General features: G+C 44.8%; 1 protein-coding gene across 1 annotated transcript in view; it reads left to right on the forward strand.

Moving 5' to 3' along the window:
• Positions 1-23,871, forward strand: part of ZC3H6 (zinc finger CCCH-type containing 6) — a 93,343-nt gene extending 69,472 nt beyond the window's left edge. Inside the window, exons 10-12 of the mRNA XM_073567242.1 lie at positions 892-1,226; positions 1,328-1,423; positions 20,745-23,871. Of these exons, the coding sequence (XP_073423343.1) occupies positions 892-1,226; positions 1,328-1,423; positions 20,745-22,174 (1,861 nt within the window). The 3' untranslated portion in view covers positions 22,175-23,871. The remainder of the gene's footprint in view (positions 1-891; positions 1,227-1,327; positions 1,424-20,744) is intronic.
• Positions 23,872-24,696: the final 825 nt, after the last annotated feature.

Consider the following 24,696-nt stretch of genomic DNA (forward strand, 5'->3'; position numbering starts at 1 on the left):
CCATGGCCGGCAGGGGTTGACTGAAGGCCTTCTTTGTGTCCCCCACAAAGCCCAGCCCTGGAATGTGCTTCTTTGGAAATCACAATTTTCCACGGCAGTATATAAACCAAAAACAGCAAAAAGGGATGAAACTTGTCAGAACACATTGTCTATATATGTGTCAATGAATTTACTCTAATCACCTGAGTAAAGTATAAAAAGCAATAAAAATCCTTGCTGGCTGACCGAATGGACTAAGTAATTTGGACAGTTGCAAAAACAACCAATAAAACAAGCAGAAAACAAAGCCGACCAAAAGCGTTAGACAAGTGACTTAAAATTTATTGGTGTATCAGGAAATTAATAATATAAAAAGTCAATGCACAGGATAAAATATTTGTATACCTAAAAGACTGCTATATCCAGTATAAATATTGCTGGTTGATGTGAAGACACAAATATAAAACTGCGTATAAAAATGTGCATAAAAAAATCATGTATTAAAATCATTTATCATATTATACACAGTGCATATATAATGTGCAAAACAAGTATATAGAACGTGCATGTATAAAAAAGTGATGCCGAAACGCACGTTGGGGAGGGTGCCCATCCAGGAGAGCAGGAGCATATTACTCTGCATGCTATTACAAATTTTTTCAGTATATATTTACTATTTTCTTTGCATATGGTTCCTGCTTCGGTCCTGTGGTACGTCTTTAGAGTTGTAGTAGGCTTGTGTTCTCATTCCTCTGGTGCCAGCTCTGGTGACCCTCCCCGCCTGCTGATGTAGTGGAATTTTTCTCTTTTGGATTGGGATATGTTGTAGTATTGGGACCAACAGAGAAAGTACCCAACTTTTATGTGTCTGAGATCCGATGCTGATGGAGTCTCATTTCTCCTACGATTTAGGTCAAAGTTTTACAACCAGCCGTATACGGGAATGCAGTACCAGGGAAACCACCCATCTATGTACAACTCCGAACCGCTACCTGAGCCAGGCCCGCCACCCCCAATGTATGGGAACTCTTCCATGAGCGCTTCCTTCAGCCCTCCTATGGCTCTTGGCAGCCATGGCATGAACCATCAGAGAGAAGGTCCCATTGTACATGCAGCCCCCTACCACCACGGCTCAGATGAGCCCCAGCAAAACAGTTATCAACCTGGACACAGCACTACTGGATACTACGAGAACTACTACTCCCAGCAGGCAGTCCATAATGTCAAAACTTCCAGCGTACCTGAAGGTAAGGGTAGGCGATAAATATGTTTGCAACTTGAAGACTTTTCGATATCCAGTGTTGTCATGAACGACCTGCCTTGACCTATGTGTCTTTTTGACTTTCAGCTATGCATAAAGTTTTATTTTCAAGAATCGGAAAAGCCATGGATGGTGCAGACACCACTCAGCCTCCACCGCAGAGGTCCATCAGTAGAGATGAAGGTGTGTATGCTATGGAATAACCTCTCTTACTCTCTCTTCACTTTTCTTGGGGTTTCGGGTGTGTGATGGTGACAATGGACACGTGCTGGAAATGCCACTAATGTCAAAGATTGTCAGCAGCATGTAAGGGTTATCAGCTCCACTCACTGCTGTTAGGTGCAGATGCCAGCTGAATAACACAGCCATTGTCTGCTGGATATGGTGCGGGTTCGCCTCCCGTCTGCTACCCCCACATTGTATGTACTATTACTTCCTGTGTCAGGAAGTGACCAGTCTTCTGAATACACAGTCCTATGTAAGAGCACATTACAGCTACAGGTTTATAATTATCCAAAGTAAGGCACTAATATATTATGTGCATTGTGACTAATGAAAAAGGTACCGTTGTTGTGAGCCTGGTGTATACCTGGAGGGCTTTCACCCCTCCCTATTTATCTGTATTCTGTATATGTAATACATATATATTACTGTTTTTAGGTTTTAGGCAGGTGCAGAAAAGCTGCAATGTTAGAAATAGAAGGGTTATTAGTTAATTTGTACTAATTAACAAAATGTAAAGTTAATAAAAGCAAAATTAAATCTGTATCTGATGACCGTCCGTCACCTCCATCATCAGTATCTGGTGACCGTCCGTCGCCTCCATCATCAGTATCTGGTGACCGTCCGTCGCCTCCATCATCAGTATCTGGTGACCGTCCGTCGCCTCCATCATCAGTATCTGGTGACCGTCCGTCGCCTCCATCATCAGTATCTGGTGACTGTCCGTCGCCTCCATCATCAGTATCTGGTGACCGCCCGGCGTCTCCATCATCAGTATCTGGTGACCGCCCGGCGTCTCCATCATCAGTATCTGGTGACCGCCCGGCGTCTCCATCATCAGTATCTGGTGACCGCCCGTCGCCTCCATCATCAGTATCTGGTGACCGCCCGTCGCCTCCATCATCAGTATCTGGTGACCGCCCGTCGCCTCCATCAGTATCTGGTGACTGTCCGTCACCTCCATCATCAGTATCTGGTGACCGCCCGTCGCCTCCATCATCAGTATCTGGTGACCGCCCGTCGCCTCCATCATCAGTATCTGGTGACCGCCCGTCGCCTCCATCATCAGTATCTGGTGACCTTCCGTCGCCTCCATCATCAGTATCTGGTGACCGTCCGTCGCCTCCATCATCAGTATCTGGTGGCCGTCCATCGCCTCCTTCACTACTTCTGACTTGCAGGGCTGTGGAGTTGGTGTCCTTATTGTTGGCGTCGGAGTTGGAGTCGGTATAAAATGGACTGACTCCAACTCATTAAATCTAATATATAAAGCTCGTGTGTGTATGTATGTAGGGGTGTGTGTGTCCGGGATTGGCATCCGCACCGTCGCAGCTACAGCCACAATATTTGGCACAGTCACACGTCTGGACCCCGAGAGCGTCCTAGGGTATGTTGTGAGGCGAAATTTTAACCCCGTGCGTTCCAATTCACCAAACAATTTTGCCTCTATCTACATAATGGGGAAAAAGTGTGTGTGTATCAAACCCCGCCCCTCATTATGATGTCCCAATGGTTGCCATGGTGATGCTGATGTCATCATAGGTTGCAAGCCCTGCCGCTCATTATGATGTCATAATGGTTGACTATGGGATGGAGGATGTGTGATTGGTATATGGGCACTGGACTAAGGGATGGAGGATATGTATGACGGGCATATGGGCACGGGACTATGGGATGGAGGATGTGTGATGGGCAGGAGAGCTGTACAATAATGAGGGTCCTTAGGAACAGTGAAGATGGTGGAGGATCCTGCAAGTCTGCGGCTGCATTTCAGCAAATGAAGCTTGGATTTTGTTAGGATTAATGGTGTCCTCAGTGCTGAGAACTCAAGGCAATATCATGTAATATCATGATGGGCTCCAAATCTATTCTGCATCCGGAGAACTACCCTCCTCATCACAAATAAAGAGGAGTCGTGGAAGTGATGAGCGAATCCCTACAGAGCCCTGATCTCAAATCATCCCTTCTGTGGGGTCACATGTAGACACAGAAGGATCTGCACAAGCCTCATACACAGGAGAGCTGAGCTCAATTCTCCAAGATGTTTGGCACTGTCCCGATGAGATCCTTCACAAACGTTGTACAAGTGATGAGAAGAAGTGATGGAGGTGACAGGCGTCACCAGTTATTGATGATGGCGGTGACGGGCGGTCACCTGATACTCAGGCGATTTAGATTTCCTGTTTGTTCACTTTAAATTTTCTTAAATATCTGATAATTGGGCCAAAAGTCTAGAGTATCTCCTATCTAATTACTAGTTCGTCCTTTTAAAAACTGGAGAACTCTGTTTAAAATGACAATACAAAAATCTTTATTACATAAAATGACATTTTTTTTAAAAACGCATAAGGGTATGTGCACACGTTGCAGATTTTGCTATGGATCCGCAAGTGTGTGACCAACCAATGTAATTCAATAGGAAAACAAAAGCTGTGCAGATGCTGCGGTTTATTTTCCGCAGCATGTCAATTCTTTTTGTGGATCCGCATGCATTCTTACATCCATTCCATTAAGGAAATCCCCAGGGTTAAAAACGCATGCCAATCCGCACAGAATTTGCAAAAAGCGTGGATTTTTACCTGCGTTTTCTGCCAAGAGGTGCAGATTCTGTGCAGAAAATTCTGCAGGCAAATCTGCAACGTGTGCACGTACCATAAGGGTTGCAAAGTAGTACATAAGACAACACATGGTACACTCTAGTACAGATATGGCATAAATTCATACAATAAGGGTATGTACACATGTTGCAGATTAGCCTGCTGAATTTTCTGCAGAGAATCCGCATCTCTTGGCAAAAAACGCAGGGGAAAACGCTTGCGGTTTTCATGCAGGATTGATGCGGATTTCTTGCGGATTTTAATGCGTTTTTACTGTGCGGAGTTGGTGGTACTGAGAATTGATTCGGTTGAAATTTCTCCCTTGTGCTTCCAGAGAGAGAGAGAGAGAGAAAAAACGCTGCGGATCCGCATCAAAATCCGCAACGTGTGCAAATACTAAAGGATGTTGTTTTATTATATTACATAGAATGTAAGTTTCCTATGTAGGTCATATACTATGTCTTCAAATCAAATATACATCTAAAATTTTAGAAAATCTTTACATTTGGACTATAATAATGTTTTGTAATGGAAAATATTTTTATATATAGAATTCTAAAGCTGCTTGTGCAGAATTTTGAGAGGGCTATTTATTAGGTAAGACAGAGGGGAAGTTTATTCATCCCAATATACACTGCTCAAAAAAATAAAGGGAACACTTAAACAGAATATAACTCCAAGTAAATCAAACTTCTGTGAAATCAAACTGTCCACTTAGGAAGCAACACTGACAATCAATTTCACATGGAATAGACAACAGATTGCCAATAATTTCAATTATCAGGACACACTCAATAAAGGAGTGGTTCTGCAGGTGGGGACCACAGACCACATCTCAGTACCAATGCTTTCTGGCTGTTTTGGTCACTTTTGAATGTTGGTTGTGCTTTTCGCACTCGTGGTAGCATGAGACGGACTCTACAACTCACACAAGTGACTCAGGTAGTGCAGCTCATCCAGGATGGCACAACAATGCGAGCTGTGGCAAGAAGGTTTGCGGTGTCTGTCAGCGTAGTGTCCATAGGCTGGAGGCGCTACCAGGAGACGTGGCGGGGGCCTTAGGAGGGCAACAACCCCAGCAGCAGGACCGCTACCTCTGCCTTTGTGCAAGGAGGAACAGAAGGATCACTGACAGAGCCCTGCAAAATGACCTCCAGCAGGCCAAAAAATGTGCATGTGTCTGCACAAACAGTTAGAAACAGACTCCATGAGAATGGTCTGAGGGCCCGACGTCCACAGATGGGGGTCGTGCTCACAGCCCAACACCGTGTAGGACATTTGGTATTTGCCACAGAACACCAGGATTGGCAAATTCGCCACTGGCATCCTGTGCTCTTCACAGATGAAAGCAGGTTCACACTGAGCACATGTGACAGACGTGACAGAGTCTGGAGATGCCGTGGAGAGCGATATGCTGCCTGCAACATCCTTCAGCATGACCGGTTTGACAGTGGGTCAGTAATGGTGTGGGGTGGCATTTCTTTGGAGGGCCGCACAGCCCTCCATGTGCTCGCCAGAAGTAGCCTGACTGCCATTAGGTTTCCGAGATGAGATCCTCAGACCCCTTGTGAGACCATATGCTGGTGCGGTTGGCCCTGGGTTCCTCCTAATGCAGGACAATGCCAGACCTCATTTGGCTGGAGTGTGTCAGCAGTTCCTGCAAGATGAAGGCATTCCCCAGACCTGAATCCTATTGAGCACATCTGGGACATCATGTCTCGTTCCATCCACCAACGTCACGTTGCACCACAGACTGTCCAGGAGTTGGCGAATGCTTTAGTCTAGGTCTTGGAAGAGATCCCTCAGGAGAACATCTGCCGCCTCATCAGAACCATACCCAGGCATTGTAGGGAGGTCATACATGCACATGGAGGCCACACACACTACTGAGCATCATTTCCTTGTCTTGAGGCATTTCTGCTGAAGTTGGATCAATCTGTAATTTGATTTTCCACTTTGATTTTGAGTATCATTCCAAATCCAGACCTTCATGTGACATCAATTTGGATTTACATTGATAATTTTTATGATTTATTGTTCTCAACGCATTCCATTATGTACTGAATAAAGATTTGCAACTGGAATATTTAATTCAGTGATATCTAGGATGTGGTATTTTAGTGTTCCCTTTATTTTTTTGAGCAGTGTATATACCTCATATACAGAAATCAGTGGTGCTCAGAAAAAACTTATTTATTAATGACTATTTGCCATCTAGTGGTAAGTTAGGGAATAATATGCCACTTAAATTATGACTGAGCAGTACCACCTATGCCTCATAAAAAGCCCTATATGTATATTGTGGATAGTTCCGAGCACTACAAAATAGATGTCAAATCAAGTGATTATACCCTTTGGCAGATTTAATTAAGATGCATCAAAAAAGGACATTCAAAAGTGCATTTAAAAATGCTCCAATAGTGCAAAGTAACCATCACAAGGCACATAGAGGATTAAGTAGACATAGTTTTTACCAATAACTCTAACAGTGGACCACATGCTGGCATAGTCATGTGAGGGGGCTTGTTTTTTGTAGGACGAGTTGATGTTTTTATTGGTACCATTTTCGGGCACATGACATTTTGATCGCTTTCTATTCTAATTTTTTGTAGGCAGAATGAATAAAAAGCAGAAATTCAGGAATTGTTTTGTTTTTTTTATGCTGTTTCACTTGTAGTAAAATTGATAAGACCGCTTTATTCTTCGGGTCAGTACGATCACAGTGATACCCCATTTATATCTTTTTTTATGTTTTGGTGCTTTTTCACAATAAAAACTATTTTATGGGAAAAATTATTTTTGCATCGCTTTACTCTGAGAGCTATAACTTTTTTATTTTTTCCACTGATGGAGCTGTATCGCATCTTGTTTTTTGAGGGACAAGATGATGTTTTCAACGGTACCATTTTTTTGTAGATTTTTCTTTTTGATTGCATTTTATTCCACTTTTTTCCTTCCTGTGCCTCCTCGCCCGAGTCAGGCGAAGCGTTTTCGGATGCGCCATCCGACGGGATTTTAGATCTGGATTCGGACCATATCGCGGACATGAAGGTTACGGTACAGAATCTCATTGCAGCGATCAACCACACTTTCGAGATCACAGACTCCCCTGCGAAACCCTCAGATCAGGAGGTTTCGTTCAGACGGGCAGAAGCACCTTCCAAAGTCTTCGCTTCTCACTCTGAGTTTGAGAAGCTCCTTACCAGGAAAAGAGAAAATCCGACCATGCGCTTTCAAAGAGGGAAACGTCTCGGCGTGCTGTATCCATTTTCTCAAGAGCTCACCGACAACTTGTCGGCTTCCCCCTCTGTGGACGCTCCTGTTTAAAGGCTATCTAATAACACAGTCCTTCCGATCTCAGGTGTGGCATCTCTGAAGGATTCTAATGACAGGATCATAGAATCTTTAGCAAAGTCAGCATTTGAAGCGGCTGCGACGGTGCTAAGTCCGGTTTTTGCTTCCACGTGACTAGCAAAGGCCATAGCTACTTTGGGCGGAGGATCTCCGCCAAGGCATTCTGGATAGAGCCCAGCCAGAGCGGCTGGCCGAGCTAGCCAACCAGATCTCCCATGCTGGTGAATATTTGGTCTCTGCCTCCTTAGATGCCGCGTCTTGTGCAGCTCAAGCGTCCAGCAACGTAGTTGCAATCCGGCGTACAATTTGGCTTAAGGCTTGGCAGGCGGATTTGTCATCAGAAAAGTCCCTTACCAGTCTGCTTTTCCAGGGAGCGCGTCTCTTCGGATCCCAGCTGGACCAGATTAGTAAAGACGCCACTGGGGGCACAAGCTCTCTTCTCCCTCAGTCCAAACCTCGCAGACCCCCTCCAAGGCGTCAGTTTCGGCCCTTTCGATCTTTCCGTCGCGTCGCAACGACAGAACCTTTTCCAACCAACAAAGGCCGCAAGCCCGCCAGAATAGGAAGAAAGTCTCCTTTAGGCCAACTCCCTCCTGGCGATCTCACTCCTCCCAAGGCAGATCCTCAGGTCCAGACCTGGACGGTCCACATCGGCATGACTATCAACAAGGTCCCGAGGCGCCTTCCCAACTGGGCGGCTGACTCCTTTTCTTCAGAGACGTCTGGCTTGCCTCGGTGGAAGACGCTTGGGTCAGGGAAGTTGTATCCTAAGGATACAAGATAGAGTTCACTTCTCGGCCCCGGGATCGCTTCTTCGAGTCCCATCCTCCAAAAGACCCCACCTTAGTTCCGGCTTTCTTTGCATCCATCGCCTCTGTTCTCAGTTCCGGGGGTGATTGTGCCCTTTCCCGTAACAGAACGATTCACAGGGTTTTACTCAAACCTGTTTGTAGTGCCGAAAAAAGGCGGCGTGGTTCGGCCCATTCTGGATCTGAAATTACTGAACAAAAGGGTCCGCCTGCGACATTTCAGGATGGAGTCCCTTCGTTGAGTAATCGATTCCATGGAGGCGCAGGAATTCATGTGCTCAATAGACATTCAAGACTCCTATCTGCATGTCCCCATCTTTCCCGGGCATCAGAAGTTCCTGCATTTCGCAATTCATCAGGACCACTTCCAGTTTGTCGCCTTGCTGTTCGGTCTCGCCACCACGCCCAGAGTATTTACAAAGATCATGGCGGCGTTGATGGCCCTTTTGAGGATCAGAGGTCTCGTCCTCTTTCCGTACTTCGACGACATTCTAATCAAAGCTCCGTCTCTTCCCCAGGCTCTCGAAAGTCTGACTATCGTTCTCAACACCCTGTCCAGATTCGGGTGGATTGTCAACAAAAGGAAGTCCTGCCTTGTTCCGACACAACATCTTGTGTTTCTAGGCTTATTGTTCGACACCCGTCGATCGAGGGTCTTTCTCCCCGAAGAGAAGATGACCTCTCTATGACGGGATGTACGATCGCTGCAGAGCCCCCAGCTTCCATCTTTCCGGTCAGCCATGAGAGCCTTAGGAAATATGGTGGCGACGGCCGAAGCGATTCCCTTTGCTCAATTCCACTTGAGACCGCTTCAACAGGCCATCCTGTCTCGGTGGAACAGGTCTGTCTTTTACCTGGATATCGTCCAATTCGCCCTCTCGTCCCGGGTCAAACAGTCCCTCAATTGGTGGCTGACGTCACCTCTCATTTCCCTAGGCCGGTCATTCCTTCCGATTCACTGGCAGATTGTGACAACGGATGCCAGCCTTCTCGGCTGGGGTGCGGTGTTTCACGATCGGACTGTTCAGGGTCGGTGGTCGACACGAGACATCTCTGCCGATCAACGTCCTCGAGATACGGGCGATTTATCTGTCTCTTATTCACTGGGAAAGGCTTCTCAGGGGTCTGCCGATCCGGATTCAGATGGACAATGCCACAGCGGTGGCATACGTCAACCACCAAGGGGGGACACGGAGTCCCTCGGCACTAGCGGAAGTGTCCAGGATTCTCCACTGGGCAGAGGTATCAGTCCCAGCGATATCCGCGGTGCTCATTCCCGGCGTGGACAACTGGGCCGCTGACTTTCTCAGCCGTGAGGGCCATGCGGCGGGAGAGTGGTCCTTACATCCGGACGTCTTCCATCAGCTTTGCCGTCGTTGGGGGGACTCCGGACGTAGATCTGCTGGCGTCTCGCCTGAACAGGAAGGTCCCACAATTCGTCTCCAGGGCCCGAGATCCTCTCGCAGTGGGCGCCGATGCTCTGACCATTCCTTGGTCTCAGTTCAAGCTCCCCTGTTTCCTCCCCTTCCTCTTCTTCCCAAGCTGTTGAAGAAAATCAAGGCGGAAGGGGTACCAGTCATTGTCATCGCTCCGGATTGGCCCAGAAGGTCTTGGTTCGCGGACATCGTCAACCTTCTCGCGGATGCCCACTGGGAGCTTCCAGACAGATCAGATCTGCTGTCTCAGGGTCCAATTTGCCACCCCAATTCTCGGCCGCACAATTTAACGGCGTGGCTGTTGAAACCGCGGTTCTGAAACGGTCAGGTTTTTCGGATCTGGTTATTCACACCATGATTCGGGCTAGAAAGCCATCGTCTTCCAGAATTTTTTATCGTACGTGGAAGGCCTATTTCACTTGGTGCGAGTCCTATGACATTCCGCCCATGTCCTTTTCACTTCCTTCTATCCTGGCGTTCCTCCAGGCAGGCCTAGACGCAGGCCTTGCCTTCAACTCTCTAAAGGGTCAAGTCTCGGCGCTTTCCATTCTTTTCCAGAAGACGTTATCCTCCCGACCGAAGGTCAAGACTTTTCTTCAGGGGTTGGCTCATGCAGCATCTCCGTATCGCGCTCCCGTGGATCCATGGGATCTCAATCTGGTCCTGGAGGCTCTACAAGGTTCGCTCTGTGAACCTCTCAGGGAAGTTTCCCTATCCCTTCTCTCCTGGAAAGTAGCCTTTCTGGTGGCCATCACCTCCATCCGGCGCGTGTCTGAATTGGCGGCCCTTTCTTGTCGCCCTCCTTTCTTGGTGCTCCACCAGGATAAGGTGGTCCTGCGGTCCCCGCCTTCCTTCCTTCCTAAGGTGGTGTCCACTTTCCACCTAAATGAGGACATTGTTCTTCCGTCCTTTTGTCCGGGGTCCAATCCACCCTCTTGAGCGCTCCTTGAATAAGCTAGACCTGGTCAGGGCGATGAAGGTCTACCTGGCTAGGGCGACTCCCTTGCGGAAGACAGACTCACTTTTCGTCATTCCAGATGGTGCGCGGAAAGGTCAGCTGGCCTCCAAGGCTACTATTGCTCGCTGGATCAGATCGGCAATTTTGGAAGCCTACCGGGTCAAGCATCGAGTGCCCCCTCCTGGAATTAGAGATCACTCTACCCGGGCAGTGGGTGCCTCCTGGGCGGTGCGCCACAGAGCTTCCGCGCTGCAGCTTTGCAAAGCTGCAACCTGGTCTTCGATCCACACGTTTCCCAAATTTTACAAGGTCCACACCTACGCTTCGGCGGACACCAGCCTAGGCAGAAGGATCTTGTAGGCGACGGTGGTGAGTTCTCAGACCTAATGGAAGTTTGCTTCTCCCTCCCCAGGGACTGCTTTGGGACGTCCCATGTTTCCTGTGTCCCCCAATGAGGCGATAGAGAAAACAGGATTTTTGGTTGCTTACCATAAAATCTGTTTCTCGGAGCCTTCATTGGGGGACACAGCACCCTCCCATGTTCTGCAACTCCTGTTCTTGTTTTGTGTGTTGGTTACAGTTGAGTTGTCTGTTCTGTTTCACTCTTTTGTTACTTCTCCTACTGCTTTCTCACTAACTGACGAGATTAGTGCCGGTCGGTGGGGTGTATACTGCGGAGGAGGAGCTAACCTTTTTCTGTGCATATGTCAGCCTCCTAGTGGCAGCAGCATACACCCATGGTTCCTGTGTCCCCCAATGAAGGCTCCGAGAAGCAGATTTTACGGCAAGCAACCACAAATCCTGTTTTTTGCATGCTTCAATAGCATTCATAGGAGGCCAGAATCTGCCATAGCGCGATCGCCTCTGCTACATAGAGGTGATGCATAGATCAACTCTATGTAGTTGAATTACAGCATTGCTATGAACGCCGACCACAGGTTGGTGCTCATAGCAATCTGCCATCAACCGCAATAAAGGTTTCCAGGAGACCTCAGGTTGCTATGGGCTGACTCCCGATCACATGACGAGGGGCGGCAATGCGCGTATTTCCAGCACACGCCGGAAGCTCTAGTTAAATGCCCGCTCTCAGCGTTTGACAGCGGGATTTAACTAGTTAATAGGCGTGGGCAGATCGCGATTCCGCTCGCGCCTATTGCGGGCACATGTCAGCTGTTTAAAACAGCTGACATATCGCGGCTTTGAGGTGGGCTCACCGCCGGAGCCCACCTCAAAGCGGGGGATACTGCCAGCTGGCATACCATTCCGACAACTGGCAGTAAGGGGTCAATGTGCTTCTGATTAGGTGATCACCTGAACCAAATCTTATTTAACGAAGGAAAGTATAAAAAAAAAACCTGCTGTGGTGTTAACAATCCTCTTGCAATAGGACAAGCTGGATGGCAAAGCAAGTGCTATTAATATCCCAAAAGTAATCGGAATGAAAAAATAACTTTTAACCATATCAAATGAGTTGAAAAGAAAAGTCTTAAGTGAGGAAAAGAAAGGTTCAATTCTGGCTTTACTAGCAGAGGGATACAGTGAGCGTCTTGTTGCCTCAATCCTTAAAATTTCTAAGACGGCAGTCCATTAGAACAAGGTCAAGCAGCACACATTGGTGACAACAAAGCTAAAGAGCGGCAGAGGGCGAAGACTACTCTCCACTGACCGTGATGACCATCATCTTATTTGAATGTCACTCAGCAACCGCAAGATGACATCAAGTGACCTACAAAAGGAATGCAAATGGCAGCTGGGGTGAAGTGCATGGCAAGAACAGTTCATAACAGGTTCCTAGAGGCAGGGCTCAAGTCATGTAAAGCTAGAAAAAAAGTCTTTCATCAATGAGAAGCAAAGGAGAGCCAGGCTGAAGTTTGCCAAAGACCATAAGGATTGGACCATAGAGGACTGGAGTAAGGTAATCTTCTCTGATGAGTCTAATTTTCAGCTTTGCTCAACACCTGGTCTTCTAGTGGTTAGACGGAGATCTGGAGAGGCGTACAAGCCAAAGTGTCTTGCACCCACTATGAAATTTGGTGGACGATCGGTGATTATCTGGGGATGCTTCATCAAGGCTGGAATTCAGCAGGTTAATCTTTGCGAAGGACGTATGACTCAAGCCGCATACAAGTTTATCCTGGAAAAACAGTTGATTCCTTCTGCTCAGGCAAAGTTCCCCAACTCTGAGGACTGGTTTTTCCAGCAGGATAATGCGCCATGCCACCCAGCTAGGTCAATCAATGTGAGGATGAAGGACCCCCACATCAAATCCGTATCATGGCCAGCCCAGTCTCCATACCTGAACCCCATTGAAAACCTCTGGAATGTAATGAAGAGGAAGATGGTTAGTCACAGGCCATCAAACAACTGATTCACACTATAGGAACGGAGGTAATTGTGTGTCATGTTAAGCAGCGCACTAAATCCATAAAAAAAGTTCCATTAAACTATAAGCCATCAAACAAAGAAGAACTGATTAAATTTTTGTACCAGGAGTGGCATTAGGTCACCTAAAATTAGTGTGAAAGACTGGTGGAAAGCATGCCAAGACGCATGAAAACTGTGTTTAAAAATCATGATTATTCCACAAAATATTGATTTCTGAACTCTTCCTGAGTTAAAACATTGGTATTTTTGTTTCAAAATGATTATGAACTTATTTTCTTAGCATTATTTTAGGTCTGCAAGCACTGCATTTTTTTGTTATTTTGACCATTTTTCATTTTCTGAAAATAATTTCAAAATTGAGTGCTTGGAAATTTGGAGACATGTCAGTAGTTTATAGAATAAAAGAGAAATTTACATTTTACTAAAAAATATACCTATAAAGAGAAAAATCAGACAAACTGAAAACTGTTGAGTGGTCTCTTAATTTTTGCCAGAGCTGTATACGGCGCATGCCAGGAAGAGGTTAATCAGCCATCATGTGCCTTTAACAGCTGTGGGTGGATCGGAGCTCCACCTTCAGCTGTTAACCGGTTAACACCCATTGTCAATCACTGACAAGGGGCACTTAACACTCAGCGGGTGAAAGCGTGTCACATTATCCGCTCATCGATGCCTCAGTCATGTGATTGCTGGGTGCCGATGGGTTGTTATGAAAGCTAGGGGGCTGAAGAAGACCCCCGTGCCTGTCATCGTGATACTCTTGTGGACACCAGCTCATGATTGGTGTTAATAGGAGATCGTGATTTCTGTTATACATACACACGTTGTCAAAATTGTTGGTAGCCTTCATTTAATGACTGAAAACCTCACAATGGTCACAGAAATAACTTGAATATGACAAAAGTAATAATAAAAAATATATGTAAATGAACAAATGAAAGTCAGACATTGCTTTTCAACCATGCTTCCAAAGAATTTTTTCAAAAATAAAACTTATGAAATAGGCCTGGACAGAAATGATGGTACCCCTGCAAATAATGTGACAAAAGGGACATGTTAAAGCAAGGAGTCTAATTAGCATCACAGGTGTTTACAATCTTGGAATCAGTGAGTGGGCCTGTATAGAGGGCTACAGATACTCACTGTGCTGGTGGGTGACATGGTGTGCATCACACTCAACATGGACAAGAGGAAGCGAAGGAAAGAGTTGTCTCAGGAGATTAGAAAGAAAATTATAGACGAACATGTTAAAGGTAAAAGTTATAAAACCATCTCCAATCAGCTTGATGTTCCTGTGAATACAGTTGCACATATTATTCAGAAATTTAAGCTCCATGGGACTGTAGCCAACCTCCCTGGACGTGGCCGCAGGAGTAAAATTGATGACAAAGAGACGGATAATACAAATGGTAACAAAAGAGCCCAGAAAACTACTAAACAGATTAAAGGTAAACTTCAAGCTCAAGGAAACATCAGTGTCAGATTGCACCATCCGACTGGAATTTGCCAAACTACATGTTGATAAGCCAAAAAGCTTATGGGAGAATGTCCTATGTACAGATGAGACAAAAATTGAACTTTTTGGCAAGGCACATCAGCTCTATGTTCACAGACAGAAAAATTAAGCATATCACGAAAAGAACACTGTCCCTACTGTGAAATAAGGAGGAGGCTCTGTTATGTTGTGGGGCTGCTTTGCTGCATCTGGCACAGGGTGTCTACAATCTGTACAGGGTACAATGAAATATCAAGACTGTCAAGGGATTCTAGAGAGAAATGTGCTTCTCAGTGTCAGAAAGCTTGGTCTCAGTCGCAGGTCATGGGTCTTGCAACAGGATAATGACCCAAAACACACAGCTAAAAACACCCAAGAATGGCTAAGAGGAAAACATTGGAGTATTTTGAAGTGGCCTTCTATGAGCCCTGACCTTAATCCTATTGAGCATCTTTGGAACTAAATGAAACATGCCGTCTGGAAAAGGCAACCTTCAAACACGAGACAACTGGAGCAGTTTGCTCTTGAGAAGTGGGCCAAAATACCTGTCATGAGGTCCAGAATTATCATTGACAGTTGCAGGAATTGGTTGATTGCAGTGATCGCCTCAAAAAGTTGTGCAACAAAATAATAAGTTGAGTACCATCACTTCTGTCCAGACCTATTTTATGAGTGTTATTTTTTTTTAAATTCTGTGGAAGCATGGTTGAAAAGCAATGTCTGACTTTAATTTGTTCATTGTCATACATTTTTGATTTATTATTACTTTTGTCAGATTCAAGTTATTTCTGTGACCATTTTGGGTTTTTCTGTCCTTAAACGAGGGGTACCAACAATTTTGATCATGGGTGTAGCGGGTCTGAAGCACTATGTATAGCGCAGAGGATCTGACCATTGCAACTTCAAGTCTAGGGACTATTTAAGTAAAAAGTTTGAAAATATATTTAAAAAAAAACAAAAAAAAAACAGAAGCTTAAATCATCCCCCCTTATGCGCCATTGAAAAAAAAATATACATATTTGGTATCACTGCTTTCAGAAATGTCCTATCTATAAAAATGTAAAATCCAATCGGTAAACTGCGTAATGAAAAAAAAACTGAATTGCCTGAATTGTGGGGGTTTTTTGGTCACCGCAACATTGCAATAAATGAGATCAATAAAACCAGAAAAAAATAAGCCCTCACCCAGCCCCAGGTCCCGAAAAATGGAAACACTACGGGTCTCGGAAAATAGTGAAAAATGCAAAAACTTTTTTCATACAAATTTCAGAATTTTTTTTCACCACCTAAAAAGAATCTATGCATGTTTGGTGTCTGTGTATTTGCAATGACCTGGAGAATCATATTTCCAGATCAGTTTTACCATATTGTGAACATGATAGAATATATATATATATATATATATATATATATATATATATATATATATATACAGTGCCTTGCAAAAGTGTTCCGTCCCATGGAATTTTTCAACCTTTTCCCACATATCATGCTTCAAACATAAAAATACAAAATGTAAATTTTTGGTGAAGAATCAACAACAACATTGGGACACAATTGTGGAGTTGATTTGAAATTTATTGGGTATTTTAAATTTTTGTGGAAATTCAAAAACTGAAAAGTGGGGCATGCAATATTATTTGGCCCCTTTAGCATTAATACTATAATACATTATACATTATACTAATACTATAATACATTATACATTATAATACATTATAATACATTATACATTATATTATATATTACATTATTATACATTAATAGTATTAATACTTTGTTGCGCCACCTTTTGCTGCAAGTCGCTTGGGGTATGTCTCTATTAGTTTTGTACATCGAGAGACTGAAATTCTTGCCCATTCTTCCTTGGCAAACAGCTCGAGCTCAGTGAGGTTTGATGGAGATCGTTTGTGAACAGCAGTTTTCAGCTCTTGCCACAGATTCTCGATTGGATTCAGGTCTGGACTTTGACTTGGCCATTCTAACACTTGGATACGTTTATTTGTGAACCATTCCATTGTAGATTTTGCTTTATGTTTGGGATCATTGTCTTGTTGGAAGACAAATCTCCTGTATTTGGCTCCATCCATCTTCACATCAATTTTAACCATCTTCCCTGTCCCTGCTGAAGAAAAGCAGCCCCAAACCATGATGATGCCACCACCATGTGTGACAGTGTGTTCAGGATGATGAGCTGTGTTGCCTTTACGCCAAACATATCGTTTGGCATTGTTGCCAAAAAGTTCGATTTTGGTTTCATCTGACCAGAGCACCTTCTTCCATATGTTTGGTGTGTCTCCCAGGTGGCTTGTTGCAAACTTTAAATGACACTTTTTATGGATGGATATCTTTGAGAAATGGCTTTCTTCTTGCACTCTTCCATAAAGGCCAGATTTGTGCAGTGTAGACTGATTGTTGTCCTATGGACAAACTGTCCCACCTCCGCTGTAGATCTCTGCAGTTCATCCAGAGTGATCATGGGCCTCTTGGCTGCATCTGTGATCAATATTCTCCTTGTTTGAGATGAAAGTTAGAGGGACGGCCGGGTCTTGGTAGATTTGCAGTGGTATGATACTCCTTCCTTTTCAATATGATCGCTTGCACAGTGCTCCTTGGGATGATGTTTAAAGTTTTGGAAATAATTTTGTATCCAAATCACGGACCTGCCTATTGTGTTCCTTGGGCTTCATGTCATGATGCTCTCTGTGCTTCAAACAGAACCCTGAGACTATCACAGAGCAGGTGCATTTATACAGAGACTTGATTACGCACAGGAGGATTATATTTATCATCATTAGTCATTTAGAACAACATTGGATCATTCAGAGATCCACAATAAACTTCTGGAGTTGAAAGTAAAGGGGCCGAATAATATTGCATGCCCCACTTTTCATTTTTTGACTTTCCACAAAAATTTAAAATAACCAATAAATTTCGTTCAACTTCACAATTGTGTCCCACTTGTTGATTCTTCACCAAAAATTTACATTTGGTATATGAAAATAAAAACTGGTCATGGTGTGAAGGAGTTAAAAATACAAATGGGCTGTATGAAAAAAGTACATATTGGCACAATTGACACAAGTTCTCAAACAGTTCTAAGAAAAAATAATGATCCTTTCGTCAGAAAGCAGTTACACAAACCTAATTTATTGTACTATATTTGAAAGCACCAGAGACATAGACAATACAAGGGACCATAATCCCAAATATATTGTGGGGAACTCCATACATGATTAGAGAACACAAAAAATGGAGTATTTGAGCCCCAAAATAAATACAAAAACAGTGCCAAGGCCTAACAAAATTTAAATGTTATTGTGGAGGTCAGAGAATTGTAAATAGCCAATAAGTGCATTAAGTAAAAAAAGAAATGGTAGCAGGTGAAATACCGAGGACACAAAATGTGACAACATGATAGACACATAAATGCTGTAAGTACCGTATATACTCGAGTATAAGCCGACCCGAGTATAAGCCGACCCACCTAATTTTGCCACAAAAAACTGGGAAAACATATTGACTCGTGTATAAGCCGAGGGTGCACAGTGAGTGGCCCCAGTTATGCTGCACAGTGAGTGGCCACAGATAATGCTGCACAGTGAGTGGCCCGAGATAATGCTGCACAGTGAGTGGCTCCAGTTATGATGCACAGTGAGTGGCCCCAGTTATGATGCACAGTGAGAGGCCCCAGTTATGATGCACAGTGAGTGGCCCCAGTTATGATGCACAGTGAGTGGCCCCAGTTATGATGCACAGTGAGTGGCCCCAGTTATGATGCACAGTGAGTGGCCCCAGTTATGATGCACAGTGAGTGGCCCCAGTTATGATGCACAGTGAGTGGCCCCAGTTATGATGCACAGTGAGTGGCCCCAGTTATGATGCACAGTGAGTGGCCCCAGTTATGATGCACAGTGAGTGGCCCCAGTTATGATGCACAGTGAGTGGCTCCAGTTATGATGCACAGTGAGTGGCCCCGGTTATGATGCACAGTGAGTGGCCCCGGTTATGATGCACAGTGAGTGGCCCCGGTTATGCTGCACAGTGAGTGGCCCCGGTTATGCTGCACAGTGAGTGGCCCCGGTTATGCTGCACAGTGAGTGGCCCCGGTTATGCTGCACAGTGAGTGGCCCCTGTTATGCTGCACAGTGAGTGGCCCCTGTTATGCTGCACAGTGAGTGGCCCCTGTTATGCTGCACAGTGAGTGGCCCCTGTTATGCTGCACAGTGAGTGGCCCCAGTTATTTGCACAGTGAGTGGCCCCATCATGTTGCTGCTGCTGCCGCTGCCTCCCTTATAAAAAAAAAAAAAACCTGTATAGTCACCTCAGTCGCTGCCCCCTGCTCATAAGCGTTGCGCTCTACAGTGACTGTGCAGTCAGAGAGCGATATCGCTCTCTGACCTGAATGTCACTGCAGAGGACGCAAGACAGCAGAGCGCAGGGACAGGTGAATATGCCTCCCCACCCCCCCGTTCATACTCACCGGGTCCTGGTGCTCGTCTCTGCAGCTCCCCTGCTTGTTCCATGTTGTCGGCACTACTCTCTTCCTGGTTCAGCGGTCACGTGGCACCCGCTCATTAAATATGCGCATATTTAATGAGTGGGTACCATTTGACAGCTGAAGCAGGAAGAGAGCAGTGCGGACAACATGTAACAAGCAGGGGAGCTGCAGAGAAGGGTGAGTATGATCTGACACCCCCGCTCCCCCTCCCCCGCCGATCCTTCCCGGTATATGACTCGTGTATAAGCCGAGAGGGGGACTTTCAGCCCAAAAAAATGGGCTGAAAATCTCGGCTTATACACGAGTATATACGGTATTTGACTAGCAAGGAAAAAAGTTTTTGCACAAAAGAGCCATAAATGGCTGGTCAATAGTAACAATACACAGAAAAGAATACATTTATATGATCTCAAAAATTGTAATGTGAAATGGGCGCTGAATGGCACCCGAATATGAATGGAGCCAAATGCATGTTAAGTATAGTGTCCTCCAGTGACACAATAATAGAAGCAATAAAATACTGCCAGGTGCCAATCAGATAGTATTGATAATTCGTATTGATAATCCGTGTAAGAAGTGAAAAGTGCTTACCTGTAAAGTGCTCAGTGCCTGCGTGTGTCTGTGGCCGCGAGGCACGTTTCGCTTGGGCTTTTTCGAGGGTCTGTGTCGTATAAATGGATTCTCTTTTCTGTGTATTGGTAATAGTTATCAGCCATCTATGGCCCTTATGTGCAAAAACTTTGTACTTGCTATTCAAGTTCTTAAAACATGTCTACCATGTTGTCATGTATTTTGGGTCCTCACCATTTGACCTGCTACTATTTTTTACTTGCAGGCCTGAATGTATGGATACGTCAGAGATTGTGCAGGGGTTCAGTAATTACCGACCTAGGACATATGGATACGTCATGGCGATTTTGCGCTCGCAGGAGCTATGTGCCCATTCTCACCGCTGGGTGATCAGCTGATTTCACAGTGACCCCCTAAATGCTGCAATCGATAAGGCTTGGCGCACATTTATCCTGCGCTCTACGCTGAGCACTTACAGTGGGGTTTCCATGTAAATCTCAGAAATACGTGATTCAGACGAAACCCCCGGTGGAAGATTCCCTATAATGAGGCAAATGGAGGCACTGTGGACGCCGTCTGACCTGTGATCCGGTGGTGTCCGTATTTTTAGGTGTGCTTAAAAACGCGGTCCACCACAGTTTTGTTCACCTCTGGGGAAATAAAGGAGACAGCTGAATAGAGGCCAGACAGAGTCCAGAGTAACTCTGCTGCCTCATTATAGTAAATGGATCCCACAGGGGTTTCATTGTTTCACGTCATGTGGTTTCCGTATACTCACTGCATCTCTAGAGGAGTTCATTGAGAAGTGTAGTTTGTTAAATGAGGTCACTTATGGGGGTTTCTGCTATTCTGGCACCTCTGGCTGCCATGAGTGTGATTCAAAACTACAACTTGAACCCACAAGAAAACAAGCCATCGAATGGCTACTTCGACAGAAAGATAAAAAAAAAAAAAAAGTTACAGCTCCTCGAAGAAGGGTAGGGAAAAAAACTAAAGAATCATGAGCCACAGCTCTATTTTATGTTTTAAAGACTGTTGGATATAGGGCTAGTGGAGTGGGTTCATTGTCCTTCCCCAGTCTCACAGAAGTTGAGTTGTAAGGTGACACACGTGGCCACCGCTCCATTGTGACTACATTTCACAGCTCTATGTAAACCGTGCTTGTGTTTTATTTCAGATGAATTTGCAAACTGGTACAGCAGCGAGGAAGAAGACGGGAGTGGCGTCAGTTCCATCTTAAAAACGCTACGTAACCAAACCAAACTGGCCAGGAACAACTCCACCGAGCAGCCATGCGCCCCTCAAAGTTGCGACCCAAGGTTGGCAAAAGACAGGGTTACTCCTGTTGGCGGTCAGTCAAATGATCCAAGGCTTAGACTGAACCCAGGTCTGAGCCCTGCGCGTCACACCGAGAGCTGCACATCTGACCCCAGAGTGGCACGTGACCCCAGGAAGAGTAAACTTGAGCCTCCTCCGGTCAGTCACCTTCCTCACTCTGGAGGCAAAGTCAAGCAGAAAGGGATGGACGACGAGGACGAAGACGCCGAAAGGGAACTAAGAGACAAGACGGCCATCATACCATTAGATATGTTACCGGGGGTGTCTTTGAGGGACCCGCGTTGTAAGTTGAGACAGTTCAGCCATATTAAAATGGACGTCTTACTGTCCAAGCCCAACTTTGCTAAACTTGTTGTCTGGGCGCCGGAAGATCTCCTCCCAGTTCCCCCTCCAAAACCTGACTTTGTTTCATCCATAAATTTGCCATTACCCCCACTTATCGCTGACCAGAGGCTTAATAAAAGCAGGTCGCTGTCCACAGAGGTGCATCATTCAGGTGCTGACCCAAGACTGGAAAGGGTAGATCCCCGACTGGAACACAAAGCAAAACAAACAAGCATTTCATCTAAAGGCAGCTACACAGATCCACCAGATTTACATGTGGCGATCAACAAGATGAATGACCCTCGGCTCCAAAAAAGCCTCCAGTCCAGAGTCCATAGATCTCCCAGCTCCGACAGCCAGCACAGCGCAGCGAAAGAACCACTGTCACCCAAAGGGGATCCTCGCTTGGCAGCCAGAACATCGATAGGCTCACCGCCAACATCCATTAAACCCGCCCAAGACATCATTTCATCATACGCTCCAAAAGTGTCACCTGTCAGTGGTAGATTGACCAGTCCTGGGTCTATCCTGAAAAATATCAGTCTGTACAGTCAACGAGATGACACCACAGGTTCAACAGAGACCGGCCTGCTTACTGTAGGGGAGAATGGAGATCACCAGAAAAAGACAGTCGATGGAGCCAAAACTGAGGAAATGCAGCAACTAACGGTAGGTCAGGAGGACAAAACGGACTGTCTTGCTGAAAAAATGGAGATAACAAGTAAAACCACAACAGCGCCAGCAGTTCACAATCTTCCCGTCTCGGCTTTGGCAGGACTTATACGGCCTCAGTACAGCGATCCCAGGCAGATCAAACCAGCAGCTCCTGCAAATCAAGCCCAAGACGCTGAGGCCAAGGGTGAATGTGGAGGCGAAGGCGATGATGACAAGCCTCTGAAAGATGTTTTCAAAACTTTTGACCCCACGGCTTCTCCGTTCTGTTAGCGGCCACTCCTGTTTCTTACTACATTTTGTATTTTCTTTCCCTTCGTGGCTGGCTTGTATCTAGCTTCTGCCCTTCTCTATTTATTTGTACATTAAACCACGCGCCGCCATCGTAGTTCTCTGCTACTCCAGCTGCATCTTCTTTGGTATTTTTTTCTCTCTCTTGTAATAGTGAATCATGCGATAGAGAACCCATTGCCTACAGTAAAGCACTTTCATTGTAAATAGGACATTATGTGAATATTATCCACGTATACAGGATGTGCGACGTTCATGGACTCATCATGTTATGGAGCAATACAGTTACAGTGTGAATCGAAGTCTATCATTGACTGGTCACGTACTGGTCAGCTCCCATTATGTCTACAGGAGGTTTCGCTTTGCTTTACTACATACAAGGTTTCACCCAGAAAATAGTTTGGCTGAAAAAACTTAAAAAGTTTTATTAACCTCACCGATCCCAGCTCCGACCATTACCCGGTCCTGAGACAAAATTAGGAGCTTGAGACATTTCAAAGCCCGGTAGAAGACGGGAAGATTCATCCATTATTTTTATTTATTTACTTTTTTAAGTCCATTTTGTGTTGCCGTTAATTGTGCCAAATTTATGACATTTGGTGCATCTTTGAAAATTGTACTTTTTTACCCCCGAATAGAATTGAATTTCCAATTTTTTATCCTCACAATTCGTAAATCTAAATGGCACTCCGAAATTTGCTATTTATTAAAATTAAGTCTAAAGTTTCCGAATAATTAGACTCTATAAACTAGAAACCTTTGCTGCCTGCTTAGACTTCTGTACACCAATAGGAGACCAAAATACTTTTTTTATTAGGTGTCTCCGACTCCTATGGCTGACGATTGTGTGTCTTCCATGCTGAGCAGTCGGCTCTCACCTCCCATTTTGCAGTGCTGCTCTTGATCTGTTGGTGGACGACTTAACCCAGGGCTGTAATGTACAGCTTATAGACAATATGTAGTAAAGGAAAAGTAATTATGTAAGTGGAGTTCGGCCCTTTGGGCCTCTGAGGGTATTCGATTAAGAGTTCACTCTGTATTAAGAAAACATCTATAGCGATGTATCAAGAGAGTAGCAAGGGTACCAAGAAGATAACTGCGGGCAACTGTTGCTATTCCTTCTCCTTTACTCAAATCCGTGCATGTTAGTAAATCACTTATAATGAGAGAAAAAAAATCACATCAATTAAAATGGCTGTTCAATATGGCACATTACTGTAGTCTTATATAAAATCCAGCTCATGTATTCTTCTAGACGAATAACGTTATAAGCAATTTTATGATATACCTGTAAAGCGAACAGAAAGTTTTGACTATAAAGAGAGAATTTGACATTGTTTCTTTTTCTATTACATTTGTTTTTTTTTTTCACCTTGTATTGTATAGTATAGATGATGATGTATTTTGCATGGCATTTTGTACTAGCTTTTTTTTTGCTTTTTTTGTGTGTTTTCAGTACTCAATAATGAATTTGATGTTTTAACTGAATATTTAAGCTGCGATATTTCCCGGTTTTAGTGCACCACTTGTTTTTCTTTTGTTTACTGCTTGCAGAACTATTGAAAATATATATCGTACTATTATTTTGTATGTGCTTCTTTTTTTTTTATTTTTCTTGTGCATGGAATATATATGATTGTAAAATGTACAGACATTTAAAGGACTTTTTTCTTGTTTAATTCTTATTTTGTAATATTCTTCCAAGGCTTTCATAGGAGCTCGGCTGCTTTAGCCATAAAATGTGAATTTTGTTCAAGTGCTTTTCTCTCCTCCTGTGTGCGCCAGCAACTATTATAATGTGACCAGGAAGTAGCCCCAAGAATGATTTGCAGGTGGCTCTTCCTAACCTTTCCCTCTAGGCGCCAGAATTCCGACCTTTTGTCTTTCTCCCCTGACCTACAGGGAAAATAGTCCCCCGCTCTCCAACCCCCTCCCCACCACCACCACCACCCACACACACACACACACACACACACACACACACACACTACAGGGAAAATAGTCCCCCGCTCTCCAACCCCCTCCCCACCACCACCACCACCCACACACACACACACACACACACACACACACACACACACACACACACACACCTACCTTCAGGAGCCCAGTGACATGTTCTGTCATGTGTACCTATTAGCCCATAGTATCTTTGGAGTACGGAGAGCACAAACATTGCAGGCTGCACCACATAGAACAAGTAATCTTATTAACTTGAGCCTTCATCCAGAGACTACGGCACTTTGCTTTTCTAATTACGATGCATGAATATACCTTGCCTGACTCACTGGCACCACACATGATTAGTGTACGTCAGCAATTTCAGTACCTATAACAATATTGTCTGCAAGAGAATCTCAGGACAGTACATACTAGATGGAGTGGAAGGAATGCTAGGAAGAAGAAACTATACAACGATTTATCTGTATTGTCTGACTGTATTGCATTATCTGACTGTATTGCAGTCTTAAGATAATGCATTGTATATTCAGTGGCTGAGCACA

This window comes from Dendrobates tinctorius, unplaced genomic scaffold, assembly GCF_039654945.1.
Source record: "Dendrobates tinctorius isolate UK_male_01 unplaced genomic scaffold, ASM3965494v1 ptg000019l, whole genome shotgun sequence".
Classification (NCBI taxonomy): Eukaryota; Metazoa; Chordata; class Amphibia; order Anura; family Dendrobatidae; genus Dendrobates; species Dendrobates tinctorius.